Source organism: Arctopsyche grandis, chromosome 12 (genome assembly GCF_051622035.1).
Source record: "Arctopsyche grandis isolate Sample6627 chromosome 12, ASM5162203v2, whole genome shotgun sequence".
Classification (NCBI taxonomy): Eukaryota; Metazoa; Arthropoda; class Insecta; order Trichoptera; family Hydropsychidae; genus Arctopsyche; species Arctopsyche grandis.
Genome location: NC_135366.1, coordinates 30,421,511 through 30,448,677, shown reverse-complemented (window position 1 = coordinate 30,448,677; position 27,167 = coordinate 30,421,511). Strand labels below are relative to the sequence as shown.

Below are 27,167 nucleotides of genomic sequence, written 5' to 3'. Positions count from 1 at the left end.
AACCTAGCTTAACTATAAGCGAAATCAAAGAATTCGACAATGCAAAAATATACACAAAACTCGCTCACCTCACCAAACCTAACCCAACCTAGCCTAACTATCACCGAAATCAAAGAATTCGACAATGCAAAAATATACACAAAACCCGCAAACCTCACCAAACCTAACCCAACCTAACCTAACCAACACCAAAATCAAAGAATTCGACAATGCAAAATATACACAAAACTCGCTAACCTAACCAAACCTCACCCAACCTAGCCTAATTATCACCGAAATCAAAGAATTAGACATCGCAAAAATATACACAAAACCCGCTAACCTCACCAAACCTAACCCAACCTAACCTTACCATCACCGAAATCAAAGAATTCGACATTGCAAAAATATACACAAAACCCGCCAACCTCACCAAACCTAACCCAACCTAGCCTAACTATCACCGAAAGCAAAGAATTCGACAATGCAAAAATATACACAAAACCCGCGACCCTCACCAAACTTAACCCAACCTAACCTAACGAACACCAAAATCAAAGTATTCGACAATGCAAAAATATATACAAAACGCGCTAACTCCACCAAACCTAACCCAACCTAACCTAACCATCACCGAAATCAAAGAATTCGAGATTTTAAAATTTAAACAAAACACGCTTACCTCACCAAACGTTATCCAACCTAACCTAACCATCAACGAAATCCAAGAATTCGACAATGCAAAAATATACACAAAACTCGCTTACCTCTCCAAACCTAACCCAACCTAGCCTAACTATCACCGAAATTAAAGAATTCGACAATGCAAAAATATACACAAAACTCGCTAACCTCACCAAACCTAACCCAACCTAGCCTAACTTTCACCGAAATCAAAGAATTCGACAATGCAAAAATATACACAAAACTCGCTAACCTCACCAAACCTAACCCAACCTAGCCTAACTTTCACCGAATTCATAGAAATCGACATTGCAAAAATATACACAAAACTCGTTTACCTCACCAAACCTAACCCAACCTAGCCTAACGATTAGCCAAATCAAAGAATTCGACAATGCAAAAATATACACAAAACCCGCTAACTTCACCAAACCTAACCCAACCTAACCTAACCATCACCGAAATCAAAGAATTCGAGATTTTAAAATTTAAACAAAACTCGCTTACCTCACCAAACCTTATCCAACCTAACCTAACCATCACCGAAATCAAAGAATTCGACATTGCAAAAAAATACACAAAACCCGCTAACCTCACCAAACCTAACCCAATCTAACCTAACCATCACCGAAATCAAAGAATTCGACAATGCAAAAATATACACAAAACCCGCAAACCTCACCAAACCTAACCCAACCTAACCTTACCATCACCGAAATCAAAGAATTCGACATTGCAAAAATATACACAAAACCCGCTTACCTCAATAAACCTAACCCAACCTAACCTAACCATCACCATAATCAAAGAATTCGACATTGCAAAATAATACACAAAACCCGCTAACCTCACCAAACCTAACCCAACCTAGCCTAACTATCACCGAAATCAAAGAACTCGACAATGCAAAAATATACACAAAACCCGCGACCCTCACCAAACCTTACCCAACCTAACCTAACGAACACCAAAATCAAAGAATTCGACAATGCAAAAATATACACAAAACCCGCTAACTTCACCAAACCTAACCCAACCTAACCTAATCATCACCGAAATCAAAGAATTCGAGATTTTAAAATTTAAACAAAACTCGCTTACCTCACCAAACCTTATCCAACCTAACCTAAACATCACCGAAATCAAAGAATTCGACATTGCAAAAAAATACACAAAACCCGCTAACCTCACCAAACCTAACCCAACCTAGCCTAACTATCACCGAAAGCAAAGAATTCGACAATGCAAAAATATACACAAAACCCGCGACCCTCACCAAACCTAACCCAACCTAACCTAACTATCATCGAAATCAAAGAATTCGACAATGCAAAAATATACACAAAACCCGCAAACCTCACCAAACCTAACCCAACCTAACCTAACCAACACCAAAATCAAAGAATTCGACAATGCAAAATATACACAAAACTCGCTAACCTAACCAAACCTCACCCAACCTAGCCTAACTATCACCGAAATTAAAGAATTCGACAATGCAAAAATATACACAAAACTCGCTAACCTCACCAAACCTAACCCAACCTAGCCTAACTTTCACCGAAATCAAAGAATTCGACAATGCAAAAATATACACAAAACTCGCTAACCTCACCAAACCTAACCCAACCTAGCCTAACTTTCACCGAATTCATAGAAATCGACATTGCAAAAATATACACAAAACTCGTTTACCTCACCAAACCTAACCCAACCTAGCCTAACGATTAGCCAAATCAAAGTATTCGACAATGCAAAAATATATGCAAAACGCGCTCACTCCACCAAACCTAACCCAACCTAACCTAACCATCACCGAAATCAAAGAATTCGAGATTTTAAAATTTAAACAAAACTCGCTTACCTCACCAAACGTTATCCAACCTAACCTAACCATCACCGAAATCTAAGAATTCGACAATGCAAAAATATACAAAAAACTCGCTAACCTCACCAAACCTAACCCAACCTAGCTTAACTATCACCGAAATCAAAGAATTCGACAATGCAAAAATATACACAAAACTCGCTAACCTCACCAAACCTAACCCAACCTAGCCTAACTATCATCGAAATCAAAGAATTCGACAATGCAAAAATATACACAAAACCCGCAAACCTCACCAAACCTAACCCAACCTAACCTAACCAACACCAAAATCAAAGAATTCGACAATGCAAAATATACACAAAACTCGCTAACCTAACCAAACCTCACCCAACCTAGCCTAACTATCACCGAAATTAAAGAATTCGACAATGCAAAAATATACACAAAACTCGCTAACCTCACCAAACCTAACCCAACCTAGCCTAACTTTCACCGAAATCAAAGAATTCGACAATGCAAAAATATACACAAAACTCGCTAACCTCACCAAACCTAACCCAACCTAGCCTAACTTTCACCGAATTCATAGAAATCGACATTGCAAAAATATACACAAAACTCGTTTACCTCACCAAACCTAACCCAACCTAGCCTAACGATTAGCCAAATCAAAGAATTCGACAATGCAAAAATATACACAAAACCCGCTTACTTCACCAAACCTAACCCAACCTAACCTAACCATCACCAAAATCAAAGAATTCGAGATTTTAAAATTTAAACAAAACTCGCTTACCTCACCAAACGTTATCCAACCTAACCTAACCATCACCGAAATCAAAGAATTCGACAATGCAAAAATATACACAAATCTCGCTAGCCTCACCAAACCTAACCCAATCTAACCTAACCATCACCGAAATCAAAGAATTCGTCAATGCAAAAATATACATAAAACTCGCTAACCTCACCAAACCTAACCCAACCTAGCTTAACTTTCACTGAAATCAAAGAATTCGACAATGCAAAAATATACACAAAACTCGCTTACCTCACCAAACCTAACCCAACCTAGCCTTACTATCACCGAAATCAAAGAATTCGACAATGCAAAAATATAAACAAAACCCGCAAACCTCACCAAACCTAACCCAACCTAACCTTACCATCACCGAAATCAAAGAATTCGACATTGCAAAAATATACACAAAACCCGCTTACCTCACTAAACCTAACCCAACCTAACCTAACCATCACCGAAATCAAAGAATTTGACATTGCAAAATAATACACAAAACCCGCTAACCTCACCAAACCTAACCCAACCTAGCCTAACTCTATAGTTCTTTGCTTTCGTCTATACGAAAGCAAAGAATTCGACAATGCAAAAATATACACAAAACCCGCGACCCTCACCAAACTTAACCCAACCTAACCTAACGAACACCAAAATCAAAGTATTCGACAATGCAAAATATACACAAAACTCGCTAACCTCACCAAACCTAACCCAACCTAGCCTAACTATCACCGAAATCAAAGAATTCGACAATGCAAAAATATACACAAAACCCGCAAACCTCACCAAACCTAACCCAACCTAACCTAACCAACACCAAAATCAAAGAATTCGACAATGCAAAATATACACAAAACTCGCTAACCTAACCAAACCTCACCCAACCTAGCCTAATTATCACCGAAATCAAAGAATTAGACATCGCAAAAATATACACAAAACCCGCTAACCTCACCAAACCTAACCCAACCTAACCTTACCATCACCGAAATCAAAGAATTCGACATTGCAAAAATATACACAAAACCCGCTTACCTCACTAAACCTAACCCAACCTAACCTAACCATCACCGAAATCAAAGAATTCGACATTGCAAAATAATACACAAAACCCGCTTACCTCACCAAACCTAACCCAACCTAGCCTAACTATCACCGAATTCAAAGAACTCGACAATGCAAAAATATACACAAAACACGCGACCCTCACCAAACCTAACCCAACCTAACCTAACGAACACCAAAATCAAAGAATTCGACAATGCAAAAATATATACAAAACGCGCTAACTCCACCAAACCTAACCCAACCTTACCTAACCATCACCGAAATCAAAGAATTCGAGATTTTAAAATTTAAACAAAACTCGCTTACCTCACCAAACCTTATCCAACCTAACCTAACCATCACCGAAATCAAAGAATTCGACATTGCAAAATAATACACAAAACCCGCCAACCTCACCAAACCTAACCCAACCTAGCCTAACTATCACCGAAAGCAAAGAATTCGACAATGCAAAAATATACACAAAACCCGCGACCCTCACCAAACTTAACCCAACCTAACCTAACGAACACCAAAATCAAAGTATTCGACAATGCAAAAATATATACAAAACGCGCTAACTCCACCAAACCTAACCCAACCTAACCTAACCATCACCGAAATCAAAGAATTCGAGATTTTAAAATTTAAACAAAACACGCTTACCTCACCAAACGTTATCCAACCTAACCTAACCATCACCGAAATCTAAGAATTCGACAATGCAAAAATATACACAAAACTCGCTTACCTCTCCAAACCTAACCCAACCTAGCCTAACTATCACCGAAATTAAAGAATTCGACAATGCAAAAATATACACAAAACTCGCTAACCTCACCAAACCTAACCCAACCTAGCCTAACTTTCACCGAAATCAAAGAATTCGACAATGCAAAAATATACACAAAACTCGCTAACCTCACCAAACCTAACCCAACCTAGCCTAACTTTCACCGAATTCATAGAAATCGACATTGCAAAAATATACACAAAACTCGTTTACCTCACAAAACCTAACCCAACCTAGCCTAACGATTAGCCAAATCAAAGAATTCGACAATGCAAAAATATACACAAAACCCGCTAACTTCACCAAACCTAACCCAACCTAACCTAACCATCACCGAAATCAAAGAATTCGAGATTTTAAAATTTAAACAAAACTCGCTTACCTCACCAAACGTTATCCAACCTAACCTAACCATCACCGAAATCAAAGAATTCGACAATGCAAAAATATACACAAATCTCGCTAGCCTCACCAAACCTAACCCAATCTAACCTAACCATCACCGAAATCAAAGAACTCGACAATGCAAAAATATACACAAAACACGCGACCCTCACCAAACCTAACCCAACCTAACCTAACGAACACCAAAATCAAAGAATTCGACAATGCAAAAATATACACAAAATCCGCTAACTTCACCAAACCTTACCCAACCTAACCTAACCATCACCGAAATCAAAGAATTCGAGATTTTAAAATTTAAACAAAACTCGCTTACCTCACCAAACCTTATCCAACCTAACCTTACCATCACCGAAATCAAAGAATTCGACATTGCAAAATAATACACAAAACCCGCCAACCTCACCAAACCTAACCCAACCTAACCTTACCATCACCGAAATCAAAGAATTCGACATTGCAAAAATATACACAAAACCCGCTTACCTCACTAAACCTAACCCAACCTAACCTAACCATCACCGAAATCAAAGAATTCGACATTGCAAAATAATACACAAAACCCGCTAACCTCACCAAACCTAACCCAACCTAGCCTAACTATCACCGAATTCAAAGAACTCGACAATGCAAAAATATACACAAAACCCGCGACCCTCACCAAACCTAACCCAACCTAACCTAACGAACACCAAAATCAAAGTATTCGACAATGCAAAAATATATACAAAACGCGCTAACTCCACCAAACCTAACCCAACCTAACCTAACCATCACCGAAATCAAAGAATTCGAGATTTTAAAATTAAAACAAAACACGCTTACCTCACCAAACGTTATCCAACCTAACCTAACCATCACCGAAATCTAAGAATTCGACAATGCAAAAATATACACAAAACTCGCTAACCTCACCAAACCTAACCCAACCTAGCTTAACTATCAACGAAATCAAAGAATTCGACAATGCAAAAATATACACAAAACTCGCTAACCTCACCAAACCTAACCCAACCTAGCCTAACTATCACCGAAATCAAAGAATTCGACAATGCAAAAATATACACAAAACACGCGACCCTCACCAAACCTAACCCAACCTAACCTAACGAACACCAAAATCAAAGAATTCGACAATGCAAAAATATACACAAAACCCGCTAACTTCACCAAACCTAACCCAACCTAACCTAACCATCACCGAAATCAAAGAATTCGAGATTTTAAAATTTAAACAAAACACGCTTACCTCACCAAACGTTATCCAACCTAACCTAACCATCACCGAAATCAAAGAATTCGAGATTTTAAAATTAAAACAAAACACGCTTACCTCACCAAACCTAACCCAACCTAACCTAACCATCACCGAAATCAAAGAATTCAAGATTTTAAAATTAAAACAAAACACGCTTACCTCACCAAACGTTATCCAACCTAACCTAACCATCACCGAAATCTAAGAATTCGACAATGCAAAAATATACACAAAACTCGCTAACCTCACCAAACCTAACCCAACCTAGCCTAACTATCACCGAAATCAAAGAATTCGACAATGCAAAAATATACACAAAACCCGCAAACCTCACCAAACCTAACCCAACCTAACCTAACCAACACCAAAATCAAAGAATTCGACAATGCAAAATATACACAAAACTCGCTAACCTAACCAAACCTCACCCAACCTAGCCTAATTATCACCGAAATCAAAGAATTAGACATCGCAAAAATATACACAAAACCCGCTAACCTCACCAAACCTAACCCAACCTAACCTTACCATCACCGAAATCAAAGAATTCGACATTGCAAAAATATACACAAAACCCGCTTACCTCACTAAACCTAACCCAACCTAACCTAACCATCACCGAAATCAAAGAATTCGACATTGCAAAATAATACACAAAACCCGCTTACCTCACCAAACCTAACCCAACCTAGCCTAACTATCACCGAATTCAAAGAACTCGACAATGCAAAAATATACACAAAACACGCGACCCTCACCAAACCTAACCCAACCTAACCTAACCAACACCAAAATCAAAGAATTCGACAATGCAAAATATACACAAAACTCGCTAACCTAACCAAACCTCACCCAACCTAGCCTAATTATCACCGAAATCAAAGAATTAGACATCGCAAAAATATACACAAAACCCGCTAACCTCACCAAACCTAACCCAACCTAACCTTACCATCACTGAAATCAAAGAATTCGACATTGCAAAAATATACACAAAACTCGCTAACCTCTCCAAACCTAGCCCAACCTAGACTAACTATCACCGAAATTAAAAAATTCGACAATGCAAAAATATACACAAAACTCGCTTACCTCACCAAACCTAACCCAACCTAGTCTTACTATCACCGAAATCAAAGAATTCGACAATGCAAAAATATACACAAAACCCGCTAACCTCACCAAACCTATCCCAACCTAACCTTACCAGCACCGAAATCAAAGAATTCGAGATTGCAAAAATATACACAAAACTCGCTTACCTCACCAAACCTAACCTAATCTAACCTAACCATCACGGAAATCAAAGAATTCGTCAATGCAAAAATATACACAAAACTCGCTAACCTCACCAAACCTAACCCAACCTAGCTTAACTATCACCGAATTCAAAGAATTCGACAATGCAAAAATATACACAAAACTCGCTAACTTAACCAATCCTCACCCAACCTAGCCTAATTATCACCGAAATCAAAGAATTAGACATCGCAAAAATATACACAAAACCCGCTAACCTCACCAAACCTAACCCAACCTAACCTAACTATCACCGAAATCAAAGAATTCGACAATGCAAAAATATACACAAAACCCGCAAACCTCACCAAACCTAACCCAACCTAACCTAACCAACACCAAAATCAAAGAATTCGACAATGCAAAAATATACACAAAACTCGCTAACCTAACCAATCCTCACCCAACCTAGCCTAATTATCACCGAAATCAAAGAATTAGACATCGCAAAAATATACACAAAACCCGCTAACCTCACCAAACCTAACCCAACCTAACCTTACCATCACCGAAATCAAAGAATTCGACATTGCAAAAATATACACAAAACTCGCTTACCTCACTAAACCTAACCCAACCTAACCTAACCATCACCGAAATCAAAGAATTCAACATCGCAAAAATATACACAAAACTCGCTTACCTCTCCAAACCTAACCCAACCTAGCCTAACTTTCACCGAAATTAAAGAATTCGACAATGCAAAAATATACACAAAACTCGCTAACCTCACCAAACCTAACCCAACCTAGCCTAACTTTCACCGAAATCAAAGAATTCGACAATGCAAAAATATACACAAAACTCGCTTACCTCACCAAACCTAACCCAACCTAGCCTAACTTTCACCGAATTCATAGAAATCGACATTGCAAAAATATACACAAAACTCGTTTACCTCACCAAACCTAACCCAACCTAGCCTAACGATTAGCCAAATCAAAGAATTCGACAATGCAAAAATATACACAAAACCCGCTAACTTCACCAAACCTAACCCAACCTAACCTAACCATCACCGAAATCAAAGAATTCGAGATTTTAAAATTTAAACAAAACTCGCTTACCTCACCAAACGTTATCCAACCTAACCTAACCATCACCGAAATCAAAGAATTCGACAATGCAAAAATATACACAAATCTCGCTAGCCTCACCAAACCTAACCCAATCTAACCTAACCATCACCGAAATCAAAGAATTCGTCAATGCAAAAATATACACAAAACTCGCTAACCTCACCAAACCTAACCCAACCTAGCTTAACTTTCACTGAAATCAAAGAATTCGACAATGCAAAAATATACACAAAACTCGCTAACCTCACCAAACCTAACCCAACCTAGCCTTACTATCACCGAAATCAAAGAATTCGACAATGCAAAAATATAAACAAATCCCGCAAACCTCACCAAACCTAACCCAACCTAACCTTACCATCACCGAAATCAAAGAATTCGACATTGCAAAAATATACACAAAACCCGCTTACCTCAATAAACCTAACCCAACCTAACCTAACCATCACCGAAATCAAAGAATTCGACATTGCAAAATAATACACAAAACCCGCTAACCTCACGAAACCTAACCCAACCTAGCCTAACTATCACCGAAAGCAAAGAATTCGACAATGCAAAAATATACACAAAACCCGCGACCCTCACCAAACTTAACCCAACCTAACCTAACGAACACCAAAATCAAAGTATTCGACAATGCAAAAATATATACAAAACGCGCTAACTCCACCAAACCTAACCCAACCTAACCTAACCATCACCGAAATCAAAGAATTCGAGATTTTAAAATTTAAACAAAACACGCTTACCTCACCAAACGTTATCCAACCTAACCTAACCATCACCGAAATCTAAGAATTCGACAATGCAAAAATATACACAAAACTCGCTAACCTCACCAAACCTAACCCAACCTAGCTTAACTATCACCGAAATCAAAGAATTCGACAATGCAAAAATATACACAAAACCCGCTAACCTCACCAAACCTAACCCAACCTAACCTTACCATCACTGAAATCAAAGAATTCGACATTGCAAAAATATACACAAAACTCGCTAACCTCTCCAAACCTAACCCAACCTAGACTAACTATCACCGAAATTAAAGAATTCGACAATGCAAAAATATACACAAAACTCGCTTACCTCACCAAACCTAACCCAACCTAGTCTTAATATCACCGAAATCAAAGAATTCGTCAATGCAAAAATATACACAAAACTCGCTAACCTCACCAAACCTAACCCAACCTAGCTTAACTATCACCGAAATCAAAGAATTCGACAATGCAAAAATATACACAAAACTCGATAACCTCACCAAACCTAACCCAACCTAACCTAACTATCACCGAAATCAAAGAATTCGACAATGCAAAAATATCCACAAAACCCGCAAACCTCACCAAACCTAACCCAACCTAACCTAACCAACACCAAAATCAAAGAATTCGACAATGCAAAATATACACAAAACTCGCTAACCTAACCAAACCTCACCCAACCTAGCCTAATTATCACCGAAATCAAAGAATTAGACATCGCAAAAATATACACAAAACCCGCTAACCTCACCAAACCTAACCCAACCTAACCTTACCATCACCGAAATCAAAGAATTCGACATTGCAAAAATATACACAAAACTCGCTTACCTCACTAAACCTAACCCAACCTAACCTAACCATCACCGAAATCAAAGAATTCAACATCGCAAAAATATACACAAAACTCGCTTACCTCTCCAAACCTAACCCAACCTAGCCTAACTTTCACCGAAATTAAAGAATTCGACAATGCAAAAATATACACAAAACTCGCTAACCTCACCAAACCTAACCCAACCTAGCCTAACTTTCACCGAAATCAAAGAATTCGACAATGCAAAAATATACACAAAACTCGCTTACCTCACCAAACCTAACCCAACCTAGCCTAACTTTCACCGAATTCATAGAAATCGACATTGCAAAAATATACACAAAACTCGTTTACCTCACCAAACCTAACCCAACCTAGCCTAACGATTAGCCAAATCAAAGAATTCGACAATGCAAAAATATACACAAAACCCGCTAACTTCACCAAACCTAACCCAACCTAACCTAACCATCACCGAAATCAAAGAATTCGAGATTTTAAAATTTAAACAAAACTCGCTTACCTCACCAAACGTTATCCAACCTAACCTAACCATCACCGAAATCAAAGAATTCGACAATGCAAAAATATACACAAATCTCGCTAGCCTCACCAAACCTAACCCAATCTAACCTAACCATCACCGAAATCAAAGAATTCGTCAATGCAAAAATATACACAAAACTCGCTAACCTCACCAAACCTAACCCAACCTAGCTTAACTTTCACTGAAATCAAAGAATTCGACAATGCAAAAATATACACAAAACTCGCTAACCTCACCAAACCTAACCCAACCTAGCCTTACTATCACCGAAATCAAAGAATTCGACAATGCAAAAATATAAACAAATCCCGCAAACCTCACCAAACCTAACCCAACCTAACCTTACCATCACCGAAATCAAAGAATTCGACATTGCAAAAATATACACAAAACCCGCTTACCTCAATAAACCTAACCCAACCTAACCTAACCATCACCGAAATCAAAGAATTCGACATTGCAAAATAATACACAAAACCCGCTAACCTCACGAAACCTAACCCAACCTAGCCTAACTATCACCGAAAGCAAAGAATTCGACAATGCAAAAATATACACAAAACCCGCGACCCTCACCAAACTTAACCCAACCTAACCTAACGAACACCAAAATCAAAGTATTCGACAATGCAAAAATATATACAAAACGCGCTAACTCCACCAAACCTAACCCAACCTAACCTAACCATCACCGAAATCAAAGAATTCGAGATTTTAAAATTTAAACAAAACACGCTTACCTCACCAAACGTTATCCAACCTAACCTAACCATCACCGAAATCTAAGAATTCGACAATGCAAAAATATACACAAAACTCGCTAACCTCACCAAACCTAACCCAACCTAGCTTAACTATCACCGAAATCAAAGAATTCGACAATGCAAAAATATACACAAAACCCGCTAACCTCACCAAACCTAACCCAACCTAACCTTACCATCACTGAAATCAAAGAATTCGACATTGCAAAAATATACACAAAACTCGCTAACCTCTCCAAACCTAACCCAACCTAGACTAACTATCACCGAAATTAAAGAATTCGACAATGCAAAAATATACACAAAACTCGCTTACCTCACCAAACCTAACCCAACCTAGTCTTAATATCACCGAAATCAAAGAATTCGTCAATGCAAAAATATACACAAAACTCGCTAACCTCACCAAACCTAACCCAACCTAGCTTAACTATCACCGAAATCAAAGAATTCGACAATGCAAAAATATACACAAAACTCGATAACCTCACCAAACCTAACCCAACCTAACCTAACTATCACCGAAATCAAAGAATTCGACAATGCAAAAATATCCACAAAACCCGCAAACCTCACCAAACCTAACCCAACCTAACCTAACCAACACCAAAATCAAAGAATTCGACAATGCAAAATATACACAAAACTCGCTAACCTAACCAAACCTCACCCAACCTAGCCTAATTATCACCGAAATCAAAGAATTAGACATCGCAAAAATATACACAAAACCCGCTAACCTCACCAAACCTAACCCAACCTAACCTTACCATCACAGAAATCAAAGAATTCGACATTGCAAAAATATACACAAAACTCGCTTACCTCACTAAACCTAACCCAACCTAACCTAACCATCACCGAAATCAAAGAATTCAACATCGCAAAAATATACACAAAACTCGCTTACCTCTCCAAACCTAACCCAACCTAGCCTAACTATCACCGAAATTAAAGAATTCGACAATGCAAAAATATACACAAAACTCGCTAACCTCACCAAACCTAACCCAACCTAGCCTAACTTTCACCGAAATCAAAGAATTCGACAATGCAAAAATATACACAAAACTCGCTAACCTCAACAAACCTAACCCAACCTAGCCTAACTTTCACCGAATTCATAGAAATCGACATTGCAAAAATATACACAAAACTCGTTTACCTCACCAAACCTAACCCAACCTAGCCTTACGATTAGCCAAATCAAAGAATTCGACAATGCAAAAATATACACAAAACCCGCTAACTTCACCAAACCTAACCCAACCTAACCTAACCATTACCGAAATCAAAGAATTCGAGATTTTAAAATTTAAACAAAACTCGCTTACCTCACCAAACGTTATCCAACCTAACCTAACCATCACCGAAATCAAAGAATTCGACAATGCAAAAATATACACAAATCTCGCTAGCCTCACCAAACCAAACCCAATCTAACCTAACCATCACCGAAATCAAAGAATTCGTCAATGCAAAAATATACACAAAACTCGCTAACCTCACCAAACCTAACCCAACCTAGCTTAACTTTCACTGAAATCAAAGAATTCGACAATGCAAAAATATACACAAAACTCGCTTACCTCACCAAACCTAACCCAACCTAGCCTAACTATCACCGAAATCAAAGAATTCGACAATGCAAAAATATAAACAAAACCCGCAAACCTCACCAAACCTAACCCAACCTAACCTTACCATCACCGAAATCAAAGAATTCGACATTGCAAAAATATACACAAAACCCGCTTACCTCACTAAACCTAACCCAACCTAACCTAACCATCACCGAAATCAAAGAATTCGACATTGCAAAATAATACACAAAACCCGCTAACCTCACCAAACCTTACCCAACCTAGCCTAACTATCACCGAATTCAAAGAACTCGACAATGCAAAAATATACACAAAACCCGCGACCCTCACCAAACCTAACCCAACCTAACCTAACGAACACCAAAATCAAAGTATTCGACAATGCAAAAATATATACAAAACGCGCTAACTCCACCAAACCTAACCCAACCTAACCTAACCATCACCGAAATCAAAGAATTCGAGATTTTAAAATTTAAACAAAACACGCTTACCTCACCAAACGTTATCCAACCTAACCTAACCATCACCGAAATCTAAGAATTCGACAATGCAAAAATATACACAAAACTCGCTAACCTCACCAAACCTAACCCAATCTAGCTTAACTATCACCGAAATCAAAGAATTCGACAATGCAAAAATATACACAAAACTCGCTAACCTCACCAAACCTAACCCAACCTAGCCTAACTATCACCGAAATCAAAGAATTCGACAATGCAAAAATATACACAAAACACGCGCCCCTTACCAAACCTAACCCAACCTAACCTAACGAACACCAAAATCAAAGAATTCGACAATGCAAAAATATACACAAAACTCGCTAACCTCACCAAATCTAACCCAACCTAGCCTAACTATCACCGAAATCAAAGAATTCGACAATGCAAAAATATACACAAAACCCGCAAACCTCACCAAACCTAACCCAACCTAACCTAACCAACACCAAAATCAAAGAATTCGACAATGCAAAATATACACAAAACTCGCTAACCTAACCAAACCTCACCCAACCTAGCCTATTTATCACCGAAATCAAAGAATTAGACATCGCAAAAATATACACAAAACCCGCTAACCTTACCAAACCTAACCCAACCTAACCTTACCATCACCGAAATCAAAGAATTCGACATTGCAAAAATATACACAAGACCCGCTTACCTCACTAAACCTAACCCAACCTAACCTAACCATCACCGAAATCAAAGAATTCGACATTGCAAAATAATACACAAAACCCGCTTACCTCACCAAACCTAACCCAACCTAGCCTAACTATCACCGAATTCAAAGAACTCGACAATGCAAAAATATACACAAAACACGCGACCCTCACCAAAACTAACCCAACCTAACCTAACGAACACCAAAATCAAAGAATTCGACAATGCAAAAATATACACAAAACCCGCTAACTTCACCAAACCTAACCCAACCTAACCTAACCATCACCGAAATCAAAGAATTCGAGATTTTAAAATTTAAACAAAACACGCTTACCTCACTTTACGATCACTTTACTAGCGATGGGATATTTGTTTCTATTCTCCTCTGCTAACTGATTTAGACATCTAGTAGCTAAAAATGGGGCTGAAGCAGTTCCGAATGTTACTGTATTAAGCTTGTAATGCTTGAATTTACTCTGGGGATCTGTTCGCCAAATGATTCGTTGTACATTTTTATTTTTCTCTGCTATTTGAATCTGTCGGTACATCTGCTTAATATCCGCAGTAATCACGTATTTATGGAGTCGAAAGTTGAGTAGTAAACTTAACAAATCTGATTGGACACTAGGTCCCACCATCAAAATATTATTTAGTGAGATATTAGACGTTGTCTTTGCGGACGCATCAAAAACTACACGATATTTAGTGGTAAGGCTAGACTCCTTAACCACGACGTGATGAGGTAAATAACAATGAACCTCATGTGACTCCGGAGGTTCACACTCTGACATATGTCCTAAATTTATGTACTCTTCTAAAACTTTATTGTATTCCATTTTTAAATTATTATTGGCTAAAAAACGTCTTTCCAAAGTTTTGTGTCTTTTCTCCGCAATGTGCAATGAACTTCCTAATACTACCGGGGAATTTTTATATGGTAAAGCTACACAAAATCTACCGTTTTTATCTCGTGATGTGTGTGCTTGGAAATGTTCCTCACATCTTTTCTCCTCAAGAGATTGATGTTTTACCATAGGAACCTGGTCGATCATCCACAAGTTTTGAATGTGACTGTCTAATTGACTTAAGCCTATGTGGCTCTTCCCTGGAGCATTATTTACTTCGGGATATGGACCAACTATTGTCCATCCGAATTCGGTATCCTTTAAGATAGGCATACCTTTTCCTAACTGGATGGTTCCTGCTTTCATAGCATGAACGCAAATCTCGGCGCCGAGCAATAAATCGATTGGCGTCGGTTTATTCCAAAGGGGATCTGATAACTTGATTCCCGCTGGTATTGAAATTAACTGTTGATCCAGTTTCACAGTTGGAATTTCGCCAGTAATTTCTGGTAATACCAAACACAACACTTTGGTTGAGTAATTAGTGGTTGAAGACCTTATGGTCACCTTGGTGATGTGACGAATGCTACTTTCTTGATTAGCGATACCTACAATTTTTTGAGAGATTTTCTCTAATTTGAAGTTATTCTTCTTAGCGAAAGATGTGGTAACATAGTTGACTTGTGAGCCGGAATCTAATAATGTGCGACCCTTAACGACCGTTCCATTGGACGTTATAATGTCTACTTGTACCGTCGGTAAAATTATCTCCCTTTGAGAGAAATGAGTAGAATGAGCATTAATTGACTTCCTTCCCGTATTATTGGAACTAAATGTATCGTCCTGATGCAACAAAGTGTGATGGTTTTGTTTGCACCTTAAGCAATTATAGTTAGACTTGCAATTTGTTATCTTATGCGATGAATTTAAACATTTAAAACACATGTTATTAGATTTAACGAATTCATTTCTTTCCATACTGGATTTTGCTTTGAATTTATCACATTTGCCTATGAAATGATTATTTCGACAGAATGCGCATGCGTTTACCTTACTTGATGGGTTTTTGTTCGCGACATGAGTTCTCATGATTCTTTGACGACTATGAGGGAATTCCTTCACCGTAGTTACAGATGCAGTAGATTGTAATACATTACATCTATTCTGCAGAAACGTTTCTAACTTCTCGTACGGTGGCATTTCTCTGTCAACCAGAGATGTTTCCCAGTCCTTTAATAAACTAAATGGTAATTTCCTTAGAACTAAACATGTTACCCATGGATCTAAAATTTCTCTCGCGTAACCCAATGATTCAATGTTTTTAATACACACCGTTACCTTATTTAATAGATCTCTCAATTCGATATGTGATTCCTTTGTGATTAATTTTAAGTCACAAAGTGAGTTGATCCTAGTTTTGAGATTAAGTCTTGGTAAATTATATTGCTTGTCTAAAATACTCCAAGTTGTTTCGTAATTGTCTGAGTTAATATCTAACCCTGAGACAGCTGCTAAAGCGGGACCGAGTAATGATTGATGCAAATATAGTAATTTAGTGACATTAGAATATTCAGGTTTATTTCCTATTATATTTTTGAAGGTTTGTTGAAATGATTGCCATTCAGATGGATCTCCCTGAAATGTGGGAATAGTCAACGTCGGTAACTTATCTCTAGCAAATTTAATTGTTGTTTGCTCTACTTTTAGTTGATTATTTTGAATGGATTGTCTATCTAATGTCGCTTTAAGATTTTGAATTGTCATTGAAATCATGTCGAACTCTTCGTCTATTTGATCCGCCTGCTCTATATCTGTGAGGTTATCTAAATACTCATAATGGAGTTTTCGGACATAATCGTATGCTTCTTTAATGGTTTGATACTGGCCTTCATTTATTTCGGAGGTTCTTTCTATTTTTCCCTTTAGTCTTTTTAACGCGCCCGAATACCTTAATTCTATTGACGCCATTGTAACTTCTACTTTATTTTCTTTCGCTAATATTTCTATCGATTGAGTCTGACTTCGAGTCTGATGTATTCTAGAGCTTGACCTGTCTCTAATAGGTTCTACGTCCCTAGTTGGATTTCGACCTTTATGCGACTTGGAAGTCGAAGCTTCTATTTCCTCGTTTTCAGCACTTGACATTTGTTTCAGAAAGTTGCACTATTTCGTCTCATAAATACAGTTGTTCTCTACTATAGCTGTCAATTGAACTATTCGTAGAGATAAGGTAATAATATTCAATGATTCACCGTGAATCTTAATATTCTACTTTAACTATTATCACCAGAATCTATCCAACATATTTTGGTAGAAATAACAACCCTAAATTGGTGGGTGCTTGATTTAAACCACTTTGGGGCTACAAGTCTTGTGATTTATTTTAAATCACCACTGTTTCATCACACATTATGAAACAAAGAGATCTACCGATGTATGAATATGCCGGTATGTACTTGATTTAATCCACTTTGGGGCTACAAGTGTAATTCCACATTTATCGTGGAAGGGGGGGGGGGGGGAGGGTGTTTCTACACACATTAAGAAACAAAGATCTACCGATATGCATATACCGGTATGTACTTGGTTTAAGCCACTTTGGGGCTACAAGTATAATTCCACATTTATCGTGGAAGGGGGGGGGGGGGAGGAGGGTGTTTCTACACACATTAAGAAACAAAGATCTACCGATATGAATATACCGGTATGTACTTGATTTAATCCACTTTGGGGCTACAAGTATAATTCTCCACGTGCTTTGCTAATTTTACACTACATCTGATTTTACACTTTTAATACGAAATTCGATGCGACCGATGAAACATTCCTTCGTAGCGCGATATTATTTTATACAATCGCGTTAATTAATTGTTATACTTTAAAACATATTTTAAAACTGACCTACCCACATGATTGCCTTTTGAACAGATTGCCTGAGATTGAATACATTCACTTACTTGAATATCCTTTACGATGTTTATGTGATCGTTCCGATAATTTTGGATTACCTCTGTGTCCCATGCGTCTTTGTAGGTTATGTTTTTATTTATATATTTTCTGCGTCAATCACGCGGTCATGTACCTCTGTACATCAATCAATATATTGCTGAAATAGAAGCAAACATGTTATTAGTATTGGAAAGGTATGGATAGTAACAAAGGAACGATACCGATTTCTTAATTGACATCCATTTTTTCTCGACCACGTTTTTTCCTATTGGTTTGTCCGTTTGGTGTTGTGGCCTAGGTTACTGGTGTCCGGTTCGAAGTGACCATCATGGAAAAGACTTCGATAATGGTTTGATGTAGTTTATTGAAATGTAAAATTTGCACGTGGTGGGCCAGCGGAGCGTACGGAACACAAGCTGTCCGTACGCCGTCTACTCGGTGACTACTGGGCCGACACTAATGCCAACTCGTCAATAATGCCAATCGACAATCAGTTAATAAGACTGTTTGCCACACGTCATTACAAAAGTCGGAACATAGTCCCACATAGGAAAACTGTTGAACAATACAGTTATTCTACAGAGTTACAGCATTACTGACGAGTCGTTTACAATAAATCATAGCTCTTAAAATAATTAAATAGAGGGTGAATAATGAAACCTTTGCCTCATCCAGTGTGAGGATAAAATCAATTTATTGGTTCAGTAATATTTCAACTTATAGGTATACCTCTGGTGAATGTTGTTTCTATTTACATTAAAATTTTTGAAATCTCCTTTGAAGCTGTGAATAAGCATTACAAGATAAGTTTACTTTAAAGAAGAGAGAGTGGACTGTATATGGTTTAAAACTTAAGCATTCCTCATCTTGATGTTAACTTAGACAATACAATGTTGACACTGTTACAGTTGTCAAGACAGATCAGCTATTACCGATCAACTAAACTTGATTAGTGAGTGTAATGCTCCTAAGTTAACTTGATTTCATCAACAAGTAGCACAAACATTGCTAAATTAAAAGTAAATTGGAAAGTCATTCATTCATTCCTACAAGCAGGAAATGAAGGCGAACTATGATTATAGATGTCTCTACGTTAAACATCGAAATGTTCAGTATTATAATATTTACTTATTCTATGATTCACATAAATACTATAAACAGTAAGAGTTAACTTATGTTTTCATAACAAGAAACATAAGACCTGCGGATGACTCCATTAAGTGTGGCTTGGAGACTAACATTAACAAATCATGAATCTAATTTTAACTGTCAAATTTGAACAGTTTATTTTAAACTCGGATATAATCCTTCCGAGTGATGACATGAGACAAGTCTTATATTATAAAGACAAAATGATTAGATTAAATTCGGAGATATATACTGCCGAATGTTAAAATGAAAATAGCTTAAATTATACACACAACACAATTAAAGTGAATTACGGAGTACTACTATTAACATTGAATGATTTAAACTCATGATTACATCTAATAAGTAATATGAGTTGGGGGTAGTGTCTTCGGGTTAAACTAAGCTACCGAAGTTGACGGAATTGAAGCTGCTGTTTCTCCTCCCTCTTGCTGATCTTCCTTCCTGTCAAGTGGTCCTTGTGGTAGAATCGGCAATGGCGCCACTAGATGACTGGACCGACGAAACTCTCCGCTGGCAGTAAAGACGTCGACGACTCGAACTCTGCCATCTGGTCCGGGATACAATTTAGTGACTCGACCCAAGACCCATCGGGTTGGCAGCATGTGTTCCTCCTTTAACAGGACCATTTGACCCACACTCAGATTGTTGCTCGAGTCCTTCTTCCATTTGTGTCGTAACTGCAAAGAATGTAAATATTCCGCCGACCAACGTTTCCAAAATGCTGCTGTGGTCAATTGTATCTGAAGCAGATTGGCATGGACATTAGTGTTATATTTAACCTCCATTGGAAGAGCGAGTAAGGATCTGCCAATTAAGAAATGTCCAGGTGTGAGGGGTAAAAGGTCTAGTGGATCCGAAGACAAGGGACTAAGAGGACGGGAATTCATGCAAGCTTCTATTTGAGTCAATACCGTACAAAATGATTCGAAATTTAAGGTGGTGGCCTTTAACACCTTGTTTAAATGAATCTTCATGGATTTAACCGCTGCTTCCCACAGCCCTCCCATGTGAGGCGCCCTTGGCGGGTTAAACTTCCAACGAATCCCTTCGGAGGCTACATACCGTAGTAGCTTCTCCTCATGAGGACGTTCGTAAATTAATTTTACTAAATTAACGAGTTCACGACTTGCACCGACAAAATTAGTAGCATTGTCGGAATATATCGTATTGGGCCTGCCACGTCTGGCTACGAATCTTCTTAAACAATTTAATAAATTTGAACTCGTTAAGTCTCCGACAAGTTCCAAGTGAACTGCCTTACTGGAAAAACACACAAAGACACAAACGTAACCCTTAATTATCTTAGAATTCTTATTGCAACCACTCTTCACAGGAAAAGGTCCTGCGAAGTCTATCCCCACATGACTGAAAGGAAAATTCGCAGTGGTACGTTCAAGCGGGAGTAATCCCATTAATCTATTGTGTGACAGTGGTTTATTTCTGAAACAAATGACACATGAACGCACCACTCCTTTGACAGTATTATGTCCGGCCAATGGCCAATAGGTCTGCCGCAATAACGACAGTAAGGCTTGAGTACCCAAGTGAATATATTTCAAGTGCGCGTCTCGGACAATCATGTGTGTAAGTTTATGCTTATTTGACAAGATAATGGGTGACTTTGATAGAGTTGTTCCCAGAGGAAGTTTACTTCCAACACAAATTAAATTCTCGTGGAATAGAGGGGACAATTTAGCTAATTTACTGCTACTGGGAATTGGATGTCCCTTGCTCAGCAAACGATATTCCAATGGAAATGATTCCATTTGCGATAACCTAATCAAATTATTTAAAGCATCATTTAATTCTAAAGCGGACGGTTCGTTATTTTCTTTAACGTTTAATTGTTTATTCCTTAGTGGCCGACGAACATATGATAAAACTCGAAGGAGTCTTGGAAGATGAGAATATTTATCTATCCAATTATTTTCCCTCACAAGGGTAGCGTTAGTGACTACCCTTCTCTCTGGAAGATCTATTGTGATCTCAGGAGGTCTTCGAGGCCATCGTGATTCGTCTAATTTCAACCAACTAGGGCCGTCCCACCATAACGAATTATGATTTAATTGTACATTTTTGTTTTTCTCTGCTATTTGAATCTGTCGGTACATCTGCTTAATATCCGCAGTAATCACGTATTTATGGAGTCGAAAGTTGAGTAGTAAACTTAACAAATCTGATTGGACACTAGGTCCCACCATCAAAATATTATTTAGTGAGATATTGGACGTTGTCTTTGCGGACGCATCAAAAACTACACGATATTTAGTGGTAAGGCTAGACTCCTTAACCACGACGTGATGAGGTAAATAACAATGAACCTCATGTGCCTCCGGAGGTTCACACTCTGACATATGTCCTAAATTTATGTACTCTTCTAAAACTTTATTGTATTCCATTTTTAAATTATTATTGGCTAAAAAACGTCTTTCCAAAGTTTTGTGTCTTTTCTCCGCAATGTGTAATGAACTTCCTAATACTACCGGGGAATTTTTATATGGTAAAGCTACACAAAATCTACCGTTTTTATCTCGTGATGTGTGTGCTTGGAAATGTTCCTCACATCTTTTCTCCTCAAGAGATTGATGTTTTACCATAGGAACCTGGTCGATCATCCAAAAGTTTTGAATGTGACTGTCTAATTGACTTAAGCCTATGTGGCTCTTCCCTGGAGCATTATTTACTTCGGGATATGGACCAACTATTGTCCATCCGAATTCGGTATCCTTTAAGATAGGCATACCTTTTCCTAACTGGATGGTTCCTGCTTTCATAGCATGAACGCAAATCTCGGCGCCGAGCAATAAATCGATTGGCGTCGGTTTATTCCAAAGGGGATCTGATAACTTGATTCCCGCTGGTATTGAAATTAACTGTTGATCCAGTTTCACAGTTGGAATTTCGCCAGTAATTTCTGGTAATACCAAACACAACACTTTGGTTGAGTAATTAGTGGTTGAAGACCTTATGGTCACCTTGGTGATGTGACGAATGCTACTTTCTTGATTAGCGATACCTACAATTTTTTGAGAGATTTTCTCTAATTTGAAGTTATTCTTCTTAGCGAAAGATGTGGTAACATAGTTGACTTGTGAGCCGGAATCTAATAATGTGCGACCCTTAACGACCGTTCCATTGGACGTTATAATGTCTACTTGTACCGTGGGTAAAATTATCTCCCTTTGAGAGAAATGAGTAGAATGAGCATTAATTGACTTCCTTCCCGTATTATTGGAACTAAATGTATCGTCCTGATGCAACAAAGTGTGATGGTTTTGTTTGCACCTTAAGCAATTATAGTTAGACTTGCAATTTGTTATCTTATGCGATGAATTTAAACATTTAAAACACATGTTATTAGATTTAACGAATTCATTTCTTTCCATACTGGATTTTGCTTTGAATTTATCACATTTGCCTATGAAATGATTATTTCGACAGAATGCGCATGCGTTTACCTTACTTGATGGGTTTTTGTTCGCGACATGAGTTCTCATGATTCTTTGACGACTATGAGGGAATTCCTTCACCGTAGTTACAGATGCAGTAGATTGTAATACATTACATCTATTCTGCAAGAATGTCTCTAAACTTTCATATGGTGGCATTTCTCTGCTAACCAGCGATATTTCCCAGTCTCTTACTATATTAAAAGGTAATTTCCTTAGAACTAAACATGTTACCCATGGATCTAAAATTTCTCTCGCGTAACCCAACGATTCAATGTTTTTAATACACACTGTTACCTGATTCAATAGATTTCTCAATTCGATATGTGATTCTCTTGTGATTAATTTTAAGTCACAAAGTGAATTAATCCTAGTTTTGAGATTAAGTCTTGGTAAATTATATTGCTTGTCTAAAATACTCCAAGCTATTTCGTAATTGTCTGAGCTAATATCTAAACCTGATACAGCTGCCAAAGCGGGACCGATTAAGGATTGATGCAAATATTGCAATTTCGTGACATTCGAATATTCCGTTTTGTTTCCTATTATATTCTTAAAAGCTTGTTGAAACGATTGCCATTCAGATGGATCTCCCTGAAATGTGGGAATGGTTAACGTCGGTAACTTATCTCTAGCAAATTTAATTGTTGCTTGCTCTACCTTTAGTTTACTATCTTGAAAGGATTGGCAATCTAATGCTGCTTTAAGATTTTTAACTGTTATTGTAATTGCATCGTACTCTTCGTCTATTTTGGCCGCTTTCGGTATGTCTGTAAGGTTATCTAAATACTCGTAATGGAGTTTTCGGACATAATCGTATGCTTCTTTAATGGTTTGATACTGTCCTTCATCTAATTCGGAGGATTTATCTATTTTTCCTTTTAGTCTTTGTACCGCGCCTGAATACCTTAATTCTATTGACGTCATTATGACTTCTACTTTATTTTCCTTCGCTAATATTTCTATCGATTGAGTCTGACTTCGAGTCTGATGTATTCTAGAGCTTGACCTGTCTCTAATAGGTTCTACGTCCCTAGTTGGATTTCGACCTTTATGCGACTTGGAAGTCGAAGCTTCTATTTCCTCGTTTTCAGCACTTGACATTTGTTTCAGAAAGTTGCACTATTTCGTCTCATAAATACAGTTGTTCTCTACTATAGCTGTCAATTGAACTATTCGTAGAGATAAGGTAATAATATTCAATGATTAACCGTGAATCTTAATATTCTACTTTAACTATTATCACCAGAATCTATCCAACATATTTTGGAAGAAATTACAACCCTAAATTGGTGGGTGCTTGATTTAAACCACTTTGGGGCTACAAGTCTTGTGATTTATTTTAAATCACCACTGTTTCATCACACATTATGAAACAAAGAGATCTACCGATGTATGAATATGCCGGTATGTACTTGATTTAATCCACTTTGGGGCTACAAGTGTAATTCCACATTTATCGTGGAAGGGGGGGGGGGGGAGGGTGTTTCTACACACATTAAGAAACAAAGATCTACCGATATGAATATACCGGTATGTACTTGGTTTAAGCCACTTTGGGGCTACAAGTATAATTCCACATTTATCGTGGAAGGGGGGGGGGGGAGGGTGTTTCTACACACATTAAGAAACAAAGATCTACCGCTATGAATATACCGGTATGTACTTGGTTTAAGCCACTTTGGGGCTACAAGTATAATTCCACATTTATCGTGGAAGGGGGGGGGGGGAGGGTGTTTCTACACACATTAAGAAACAAAGATCTACCGATATGAATATACCGGTATGTACTTGATTTAATCCACTTTGGGGCTACAAGTATAATTCTCCACGTGCTTTGCTAATTTTACACTACATCTGATTTTACACTTTTAATACGAAATTCGATGCGACCGATGAAACATTCCTTCGTAGCGCGATATTATTTTATACAATCGCGTTAATTAATTGTTATACTTTAAAACATATTTTAAAACTGACCTACCCACATGATTGCCTTTTGAACAGATTGCCTGAGATTGAATACATTCACTTACTTGAATATCCTTTACGATGTTTATGTGATCGTTCCGATAATTTTGGATTACCTCTGTGTCCCATGCGTCTTTGTAGGTTATGTTTTTATTTATATATTTTCTGCGTCAATCACGCGGTCATGTACCTCTGTACATCAATCAATATATTGCTGAAATAGAAGCAAACATGTTATTAGTATTGGAAAGGTATGGATAGTAACAAAGGAACGATACCGATTTCTTAATTGACATCCATTTTTTCTCGACCACGTTTTTTCCTATTGGTTTGTCCGTTTGGTGTTGTGGCCTAGGTTACTGGTGTCCGGTTCGAAGTGACCATCATGGAAAAGACTTCGATAATGGTTTGATGTAGTTTAAAACCCGCTAACCTCACCAAACCTAACCCAACCTAACCTTACCATCACAGAAATCAAAGAATTCGACATTGCAAAAATATACACAAAACTCGCTTACCTCACTAAACCTAACCCAACCTAACCTAACCATCACCGAAATCAAAGAATTCAACATCGCAAAAATATACACAAAACTCGCTTACCTCTCCAAACCTAACCCAACCTAGCCTAACTATCACCGAAATTAAAGAATTCGACAATGCAAAAATATACACAAAACTCGCTAACCTCACCAAACCTAACCCAACCTAGCCTAACTTTCACCGAAATCAAAGAATTCGACAATGCAAAAATATACACAAAACTCGCTAACCTCAACAAACCTAACCCAACCTAGCCTAACTTTCACCGAATTCATAGAAATCGACATTGCAAAAATATACACAAAACTCGTTTACCTCACCAAACCTAACCCAACCTAGCCTTACGATTAGCCAAATCAAAGAATTCGACAATGCAAAAATATACACAAAACCCGCTAACTTCACCAAACCTAACCCAACCTAACCTAACCATTACCGAAATCAAAGAATTCGAGATTTTAAAATTTAAACAAAACTCGCTTACCTCACCAAACGTTATCCAACCTAACCTAACCATCACCGAAATCAAAGAATTCGACAATGCAAAAATATACACAAATCTCGCTAGCCTCACCAAACCAAACCCAATCTAACCTAACCATCACCGAAATCAAAGAATTCGTCAATGCAAAAATATACACAAAACTCGCTAACCTCACCAAACCTAACCCAACCTAGCTTAACTTTCACTGAAATCAAAGAATTCGACAATGCAAAAATATACACAAAACTCGCTTACCTCACCAAACCTAACCCAACCTAGCCTAACTATCACCGAAATCAAAGAATTCGACAATGCAAAAATATAAACAAAACCCGCAAACCTCACCAAACCTAACCCAACCTAACCTTACCATCACCGAAATCAAAGAATTCGACATTGCAAAAATATACACAAAACCCGCTTACCTCACTAAACCTAACCCAACCTAACCTAACCATCACCGAAATCAAAGAATTCGACATTGCAAAATAATACACAAAACCCGCTAACCTCACCAAACCTTACCCAACCTAGCCTAACTATCACCGAATTCAAAGAACTCGACAATGCAAAAATATACACAAAACCCGCGACCCTCACCAAACCTAACCCAACCTAACCTAACGAACACCAAAATCAAAGTATTCGACAATGCAAAAATATATACAAAACGCGCTAACTCCACCAAACCTAACCCAACCTAACCTAACCATCACCGAAATCAAAGAATTCGAGATTTTAAAATTTAAACAAAACACGCTTACCTCACCAAACGTTATCCAACCTAACCTAACCATCACCGAAATCTAAGAATTCGACAATGCAAAAATATACACAAAACTCGCTAACCTCACCAAACCTAACCCAATCTAGCTTAACTATCACCGAAATCAAAGAATTCGACAATGCAAAAATATACA

At 37.8% G+C, this 27,167-nt stretch overlaps 1 protein-coding gene across 1 annotated transcript; it reads right to left on the bottom strand.

The window, feature by feature from the left end:
• Nucleotides 1-15,329: 15,329 nt before the first annotated feature.
• On the bottom strand, nucleotides 15,330-25,566 carry LOC143920497 (uncharacterized; the record flags this gene model as incomplete). Its single annotated transcript, XM_077443374.1, has 2 exons — nucleotides 23,547-25,566; nucleotides 15,330-17,037 (listed from the first exon to the last, which is right to left on the bottom strand). Coding segments are annotated over exons 1-2 (2,515 nt in total), but the record flags the coding sequence as incomplete, so codon positions are not given.
• Nucleotides 25,567-27,167: the final 1,601 nt, after the last annotated feature.